At 50.3% G+C, this 8,855-nt stretch overlaps 2 protein-coding genes across 2 annotated transcripts; both read left to right on the forward strand.

The window, feature by feature from the left end:
• Positions 1-216: 216 nt before the first annotated feature.
• On the forward strand, positions 217-2,663 carry chsD (chitin synthase D; the record flags this gene model as incomplete). The annotated part of the gene is made up of 3 exons (XM_032074156.1): positions 217-232; positions 293-455; positions 521-2,663. The coding sequence occupies 3 exons, from the start codon at positions 217-219 to the stop codon at positions 2,661-2,663; spliced, it is 2,322 nt and encodes a 773-aa protein (XP_031925456.1).
• Positions 2,664-3,512: 849 nt separating this feature from the next.
• Positions 3,513-6,882, forward strand: hsp88 (Hsp70 chaperone Hsp88). The gene is made up of 5 exons (XM_032067680.1): positions 3,513-3,921; positions 4,045-4,076; positions 4,186-5,617; positions 5,675-5,986; positions 6,063-6,882. Exons 1-5 carry the CDS (start codon positions 3,847-3,849, stop codon positions 6,351-6,353), a joined length of 2,142 nt encoding a protein of 713 aa, XP_031925457.1. The 5' UTR covers positions 3,513-3,846; the 3' UTR covers positions 6,354-6,882.
• The last annotated feature ends 1,973 nt before the right edge of the window (positions 6,883-8,855 follow it).

The following is an 8,855-nucleotide window of genomic DNA, read 5'->3' on the forward strand; positions in this document are numbered from 1 at the left end:
GCTGTTCGATTGGCGACGATCTGCACAATAAAAGGCCCCCGTTGCGGTTCTACACACATGCGATTGCTTCAATTTTCGTCTGGTACAACATTTAGTGAGCAGTAACTGAGCATTTTTGACACCCCGCGGTCTAACGACACTGAGCCAGCGATACCGCGTTTATCTCGGACGCCGTTGTGCTATGGCGGGGAGTGTCAATCAGGGCGTGCCCAGGCCATGGACAGTGAAAGATGTGAGTCGGGCTATTTGGGAATACAAATGCGAACACCACATTTAACAGGTATACAGATAGTTTGCGTATCGATTATTGGTCCGTTAATGCTGGCAGCCTTTGTGGAATGGTTTCTCTTTCTCGCTGCATTCTTATATTGTCTCGTAAAGGTGTTCCGAAAAGCCGAGCACTGGAGTATCAAGGTCCTTGCTGTGGCAATGATGACAATCTTCACCTTATTAAGGTAAGTTGGGCCATGAAACACACTGCGAGAAAGTATGAGCGACTAGAGCATACTGATCGGTACAGGGGAATTTTTCTCCCCATTATGGTTGTCACCCTCCCCTTACCGCCTCAACTCACTCAGAACTACCCTCCGGAGCTCGTCACATTCCTCCAGTGGTTCGCATTTTGGACGTTTTCAGCCTTACTCATCATCCCCTGGTTGTTCTGCGTTCATAGACTGGTCACGAGCTCCATCGGAAGAACGCAGAGAATAAAGGATGTTTTGGACGACCGGACGGCACCGAAGACTGTGATTGTTATGCCGGTATATAAGGAGAACCCTGCAGTCCTGATAAAAGCGATCAATTCGGTTGTCGATAGTGACTACCCATCGAATTGTATTCATGTATTCTTATCATACGATGGGGTCAATATTGACGAGCCCTACCTTCAAGTGATCCACCATCTTGGAATACCGATTTCCCTGGATACTTATCCGCAGAGTATAGATGTGACGTATAGGGGCGCTAGGATCACCTTGTCTCGATTCAAGCATGGCGGCAAGCGACATTGCCAGAAGTTAACATTCAAGTTGATTAGTCAAGTATATGAAGAGTACAACAGGAAACACGATGATCTTTTTATGTTATTCATCGATTCCGATTGCATCCTGGACCGACTGTGTCTGCAGAATTTTATGTATGATATGGAGCTGAAACCGGGGAGTAAACATAGCATGTTAGCCATGACTGGGATCATCACGTCAACTACAGAAAAGAACAGTCTCATCACGTTGTTACAAGACTTGGAATACATTCATGGCCAGCTTTTCGAGCGTTCTGTGGAATCGGGGTGCGGCGCTGTGACCTGTCTGCCCGGCGCATTGACGATCCTGCGATTTTCTGCTTTTCGAAAGATGGCGAAGCACTACTTTGCAGACAAAGCGGAGCAATGCGAAGATCTATTTGACTATGCCAAATGCCACTTGGGGGAAGACCGGTGGCTCACGCATCTCTTTATGATCGGGGCGAAGGAGCGCTATCAGATCCAAATGTGTACCAGCGCGTTCTGCAAAACGGAGGCGGCCCAGACCTTCCGCACTCTCTTGAAGCAACGACGCCGATGGTTCCTTGGCTACATTACAAACGAGGCATGCATGTTGACAGACGTCCGACTGTGGAGGCGGTATCCCTTCCTGTGTTTGGTCCGCCTCATGCAGAATACTATCCGCACAACTGCTCTACTCTTCTTCGTTCAGGTGATTGCCCTCATGACAACATCCAGTCGGGTCGCAGATCTCCCCGTTGGATTCATCGCGGTATCGCTGGGGCTGAATTACGTGCTCATGTTCTATTTCGGGATCCGATTGAAGCGATACAAAGCCTGGCTGTATCCGCTGATGTTCGTTCTCAACCCATTCTTTAATTGGTTATATATGGTGTATGGGATTTTCACCGCGGGACAGCGAACCTGGGGAGGGCCACGAGCTGACGCTGCAAAAGCCGATGAGCATACATCGCCCGAGGAAGCTGTTGAGCAGGCTCGAGCGCAGGGTGATGAGCTCAATGTCATGGTTGATACCTTTCGAGCCAAGGCCGACAAGAAAGGGTGCTCCAATCGCGCTTCAGAACAGATCGATCGCCGTCTTTCTGGGTTACCAGGGCCTTGCGGCAGCTACTTTGCCAATCATGATGAGGCGATGGTACCACTTGCTAGTCTAACGACCTCGCCCCTGGATGTTCCTCGAATCGGCTTGCATCCGAAATGCTCTTCTGACTCTGTGGTCACGGACTCTAGCAGCAACTCCATATCGTTACCCTTGGACGTGGAGAGCTTGAGGAACGAAGAAGATCGAGCGAAGCGTTTAATGGCTTTCCAAGCGCAAGAACTCACAAGTATTCTTCAACAATTCGCCACGGACCCCGACGATGGCGATATCCATACGCAAGGCTCAGCGAGGCTACAATCTAATGGTCCCGTGACACATGTTGCATCGGAGCAATCTCGAGGTGCCCCTGCCTTTGTCTCCGTACTGAGAGATGACACCGTTCACTGCATGCCGCTCAGGCAGCCTCAAGGAGCGCCGCAGTCTGCATATGCTCAACAGTCAGTTGAGCTAGGTATAATGACGGGGAATCATCGCAGTCTTCGACCGTCTCGGGCTCGGCGCCTACAAAAGACACCGAGACAAGCATCACAGTCAAGGAGCCCTGAGTACATGGTGTGACATCACAAGGACAGAGTCGGTGGGCGGGGGTCCATTTTCCATGAGGGCCATCATAGCACGACATTTTCGCATCTTGGATACCGTTGGGAGGTTGGGAGGTGGGACAAGTTTACGACGTATGTTAATCAGAGAGGGAGAGAGAGAAGCTCTGGAGGGTGTTGGATAAATACAGTCATTCTTCTTTTGCTATATTCTTACCTTGTGTTCTTGAGGTCCTGTCCCCTTGACCATACTCTAGATATGCCGGCCTACAATGGATATCATTATCTCACCGGTTCTCCTTTGTCCTCCTCTGCCGATAGTCGGTGACTATTGAGAGATTAAGACAGGTCATTACTCATCGGGCACATGTGTAGCCGCTGCACATGAGTAGCAAACGGTACCTTTTTGGAGAAATTGATTCCTAATTCTCCAATCATTGGGGTGACATTAGGTAACTGTTACGTGAAGGCCGGGGGTGGCCAAGACTCTCAGGCACCCAATGGGCGTACCCCGGGGCCGTGAAATCTCTGAGTGGTGGATTATCGATAAGAGCTTGAGGCAAGAAGCAAGCGGAAGAAGGAGAAGAAGCAAACCCCGCGGAAGGCGGTCAAGGATATTGCCCTGGCCCACCACAGGCGGTGAGCGGGGGAAGAATCGAGTGGTAAGCGCTCGAAGGTTCCAAAGGTCAGCGCCATCGGAGCCCAAACGGAGTTGTGCTGTGCTTTACGGCTTGGGGAAAGCATGAGGTATCGCCAGATGACTAGGATTGGAATTCTTGAAAGGAATGGGTTCATCCTATATATAGATTCATACCACCTCTTCCTTCCCCTCGTCTTTTCTCCTTTAAATCCGGTTTTGATCTGATCGTATAAAACTACGCAGTAGAAAGGTTGATAGTGGATCTCAAGTGACCAGCGAGAGAAGCCCACGTCTGGAATTTTTTTAAATTTTTTAAATTTTTTAAATTTTTTTTTACTTTTTCGATTTTCTTACCTGAGCCACAGTTTGCATCACCGCCCGATAGTGGCGCTTTTCAACGTGCAAATTCTCCCCCTCCAGCCCTCTTTCTTCGCTCCCCAAATCTTTTCATCCTAACTTTTGTGATACCACTTCCCATCCATTACACCTCCTCCTTCTCCTCCATCACTTTTTCTTCCCTCCCACCCTACCTCCTCCTATCACACCTATATCCCTTTTCACCATGAGTGTTGTCGGAATCGACTTCGGTGCCCAGAGCACCAAGATTGGTGTCGCCCGTAATAAGGGTATCGACATTGTGCGTATCATGCCTTCCCCGCCTTCAGCGCTTCCTTTTTTATGTTATTTTTTTTTCTATCAACCCCCCGTTTTTCTTGACCATTGAAATTCAAAGACTAACTGTCGGTGCGACTCAATTTAGATTACCAACGAAGTTTCCAACAGATCTACTCCGTATGTCCACCCTTCTGTTAATACCCCACTCCACCCCAGCCAACAACGACCTTGGACGGCATGGTTCTCTTCATTTAGCGATCCTATACTGACTGTGTGTGATATTCAGCTCCCTGGTCTCATTCGACAACAAATGTAGATATCTTGGTGAGGCTGCTAAGACACGAGAGACCTCCAACTTGAAGAACACCGTTGCAAACCTCAAGCGCTTGATTGGCCGCTCATTCAGCGACCCCGATGTTCAGATCGAGCAGAGCTTCAACACTGCCACCCTCTGCGATGTGAATGGCCAGGCCGGTGTCGAGGTCAACTTCCGTCAGCAGAAGCAGAAGTTCTCGGCCACTCAGCTGGTCGCCATGTACCTGACCAAGATCAGAGATATCACCGCCAACGAACTCCAAATCCCCGTTTCCGATGTCACCATCAGCGTTCCCGCCTGGTTCACCGATATTCAGCGCCGGGCCATGCTTGACGCCGGTGAGATTGCCGGTCTCAAGGTGCTGAGACTGATCAACGACACCACCGCCACCGCTCTCGGATATGGTATCACCAAGCTCGATCTGCCCGGTCCCGAGGAGAAGCCTCGCCGCGTCATGTTCGTTGATATCGGACACAGCGACTACACCGCTTCGATTGTTGAGTTCCGCAAGGGTGAACTGAACGTCAAGGCCACCGCCTGCGACCGCCACTTCGGTGGCCGTAACTTCGATCTTGCCCTCACTGAGCATTTCGCCAACGAGTTCAAGGAGAAGTTCAAGATCGATGTCCGTACCAACGCCAAGGCTTGGGCCCGTACCCTCGCCGCCGCTGAGAAGATGAAGAAGGTCCTTTCAGCAAACCCTGCTGCCCCCATGAGCATTGAGTCCCTCATGGAGGACGTCGATGTCCGCGCCATTGTCAAGCGTGAGGAGCTGGAGACCATGGTTCAGCCTCTCCTCGAGCGCGTCCTCGTTCCCATCGAGCAGGCCCTTGCCGAGGCCAAGCTCAAGGCCGAGGATATTGACAGCATTGAGATGGTTGGTGGCTGCACTCGTGTCCCTGCCATCAAGGAAGCCATTGCCAAGTTCTTCGGCAAGACCCTTTCTTTCACCCTGAACCAAGATGAGGCCATCGCTCGTGGTAGTGCCTTCAGCTGTGCTATCCTCTCCCCCGTCTTCCGTGTCCGTGACTTCTCCGTTCACGACATTGTCAACTACCCCATCGAGTTCACCTGGGAGCAGTCCGCAGATATCCCCGATGAGGATACCAGCCTGACCGTCTTCGGTCGTGGCAATGTCATGCCATCGACCAAGATTCTCACTTTCTACCGCAAGCAGCCTTTCGATCTCGAAGCTCGTTACGCCAACCCCGAGATGCTTCCTGGAAAGACCAACCCCTGGGTTGGCCGCTTCTCCGTCAAGGGCGTCAAGGCCGATGCCAACGATGACTTCATGATTTGCAAGCTCAAGGCCCGCCTGAACTTGCACGGTATCCTCAACGTCGAGTCTGGCTACTACGTCGAGGACATGGAAGTAGAGGAGCCCGTCGAGGAGGATGGTGATGTAAGCTGGATCCCCACCGTAATGCATGCACTTTTCTTTTACTAACATGTGATTTAGGCCATGGACACCGATGCCAAGGGTGACGAGCAGCCCAAGAAGACCCGCAAGGTCAAGAAGCAGGTTCGCAAGGGTGACCTGCCCATCTCCGCCGGCACCCCTGCCATTGAGCCATCCGTCAAGGAAGCCTGGATCGAGGGCGAGAAGGCCATGTATCTGCATGATAAGACCATCGCCGAGACCGACGAGAAGAAGAACGAGCTTGAAACCACGATTTATGATATGCGTGACCGGAAATATGGTCGCTACGCAAGATTCCTCGAAGATGAGGCGAAGAAGCAGGCCTTCGATGACAAGCTGGATGAGCTCGAGGTATGTTCATACTCCTTTTTGGCTAGACCGCCATGTCTGTTCAGAGTCCGTGCCCGTGCTAACTTTGATTGTGTAGAACTGGCTGTACGATGATGAGGGCGGTGCTGACACCACTCTCGATGTTTATGCTGCCAAGCTCCAGGAGATCAAGAAGCTTGTGCAGCCATTCGAGGAGACCCTTGAGGACGAGCGCCAGCAAGCTCTGGCTGAAGAGCTCGCCAAGAAGCGCGCGGAGGAAGAAGCCAAGCGTGCGGCTGAAGAGCAGGCCAAGAAGGCCGCGGCCGCTGCTATGAACTTTGAAGAGCGGAATGAGACGATGCCGGATGCTCCTGCTCAGGATGAAGCTCCCGCCGCTGATAAGCAGTAAATGCTTCGCTCCCGTTGCATCGGCTATTCCCTCATCCTTAATATTCTTTCTATATTATCATTGAACACAGCTCTCGCATATGCAGACTGATGCCAATACCTATGAACCAAATTCAATGATGTTGTGCGCTCGGTTGCTTTTTGTTTTTTATCATTACGATGCCCCACCCGTTTTTCTTTCTTCCTTCTTTTCGATTGTCGACATGACCTGGCAAAATTCATGTAGAACGAGATTTCTTTTGGTTTTCGCGTGTCGCTAATGGCGTTTCTGTTTCCCCTGGTTGCTCTGCGAGGATGCTGGTGAGGTGGTGCACCACTTGCTGATTGATCACCGCTGTTGGCGCACCCCCTTCCATCCGCTGGCGACCGGCCGTATAGAAGGGCGCATCAAGGCACGCGAGACGGAACCGAACATAGATATGACATGTGTGGATAGACTTTGGCTGCGCAAAAGTAAATGAATGCCAATACACAAAGGATCCCAGGATAATAATGCCTAATCATCCCTTTCAGGCTCTGCCTAGTGCCGGTGTGTCGCCGTCATGTATGATTCCCAGACTTGCCGGGTGAAGGGCGGCGGTGCCCCGTAGAAAATAGGTATCATTTCCCTCGTAGGCACTGAGGGAGGTTCATACTAGTGACCGAGATTGATTATTTAGGTATATCTGTAGGGATGTCTCCCGCGGAGTCATCCGACGTGGCTCACATATATATATCTCCGTGGCTAGAAACTCATTGTCTTTGACAGATGATCTCATCTAAAGCTCTATCACAGGAAACATAGGAAACCTACCCATTCCGTAAGCAACATACAATCCAGTAGTTTCATTCATGTGGTTTAAACGTCTACTGAGTCCTGACACCTCGGATTGTCGATATTGATTGGTTTGGTCCTTCGGGGCGAATGGAATTGATCAGGTGACTGACCACTTCCGGGGGGTTACTAATCAAGTCTTCCACTGTTTTTGAGGTTCAGGCTTTCAAAACGCTACTCTGTTCCCTCACGATCACAAAGAACGGTGAAGATCGTATTCCCTCGCCAAGACAAATGGCATTAGGCAGCACTCATTCGAGTCGTGACAGGTCGCCGGGGCGCATCCAGTTGTTCGCTTCGCCAAGGACACTGGATTCGAAATGGGCTAGGAGTCGGAGGCGAGGGACAACGGCTTTAAGTGGGTACCCGGTCTGCTTGGCAGGCTGAAAGGGAATGAAAAAGGGGTGGGGGGTTGTCATGATGGGGATATTTGACGATCGTGGAAATTGCACCGTTTGGTATGATTGTCAATCAATCTTTGAGTTGTTCTTGCCATCTCATTCAATCCTGTGATGGGTATTGAATGTGAGTGAGTAGGCATTTCAGGGGGCGTTTGAGATCTCTGGCGCCTCAGGTTCTAATTTTAACCCAAAACGGAAGGCCGGTAGTGGCCGGTGCATGAGATACGGCATTAAGGATGGATCTGAGTGCTTTTGTGCATAAGAATATGTATAAATGCACACAGGGGATCCAAGCGTTCATGAATCTAGTCCTATGGCGTCGACCGTCGTGGTGTAGGGCGTTATATGCTGGACTAAAGCTGCAAAGTGTCTAGTAGAGCGCCTCAAACCAGCCACTAGTTCCGGAATCCGGGACTTGACGGGAAACTGAAGTTTGAACAGGGGAGAGGGTGTATTATACGTAGGGCTGGTTCTGTCCCTTACGAATACGAGTGTTTTGGGGGGTGTTTTTGGAGATGTCAACTGTCAACGTGGCTCACGATGAAACACCCATGTCAGTCAGTGATGACGAATGGATGATTGAGATTGATTGACTGTATATTAATGGGGTAAGGGGGATTATGTCTTTTCTTTATCATAATTACTATACTCTAGGGGAAGTGAGAGGGGGGAGCAGCATTGAGTGGTTGTTCACAGTTCATGGTTCTCCTCTCGAGTAGGATGGGAATACTTTACGGATGGAGACTCATACTACCTCATTGATTGAGGGAGTGTTTCGTAGTGGAGCATCCCCGAAGCGGGCAAATTGGCACGCGAGGTGGCGGCACTTCAATGGGGAAGTACCGTTACCCATCAGGTATCGTTTCTTTTGCTTCCTCCAAGTATGTATGGATCTATGGGTTGTGCATCTTTAGCGGTTTCCCCGGTGCTGTGGAAAGGGAGGCAAAACCCCCTACGGATGATGCGCAGGAATTTCACCATCTCAAGGGTCCCAAAGCAGGGTCGTTTCTCCCACTGAATATCTCCTACCCCAGTGGAGACCCTTTTTGAGAACCCAAATACCTTTCGCCCCGCTTTAAGAACTGCAGCTGCAAGTGAACTGGTTTTCCTCTAATTTATTTTTATTTTTTGCTTTTTTCGACGGATTAGTCGGATCGCAGGGATACCCAAGGTTTCCAGTCCCTTCCGGTGCGCTGGTTTGTATCTGGGAATTTCTTGCTCGGCTTTCTTTGAAGCATTTGGATTGTTTTATTTTCTACTCCTTTGTTCCTTTTTTTTTTTTTTTTTT

The sequence above is a fragment of the Aspergillus caelatus genome (assembly GCF_009193585.1).
Source record: "Aspergillus caelatus strain CBS 763.97 unplaced genomic scaffold BDV27scaffold_144, whole genome shotgun sequence".
NCBI classification, from domain to species: domain Eukaryota; kingdom Fungi; phylum Ascomycota; class Eurotiomycetes; order Eurotiales; family Aspergillaceae; genus Aspergillus; species Aspergillus caelatus.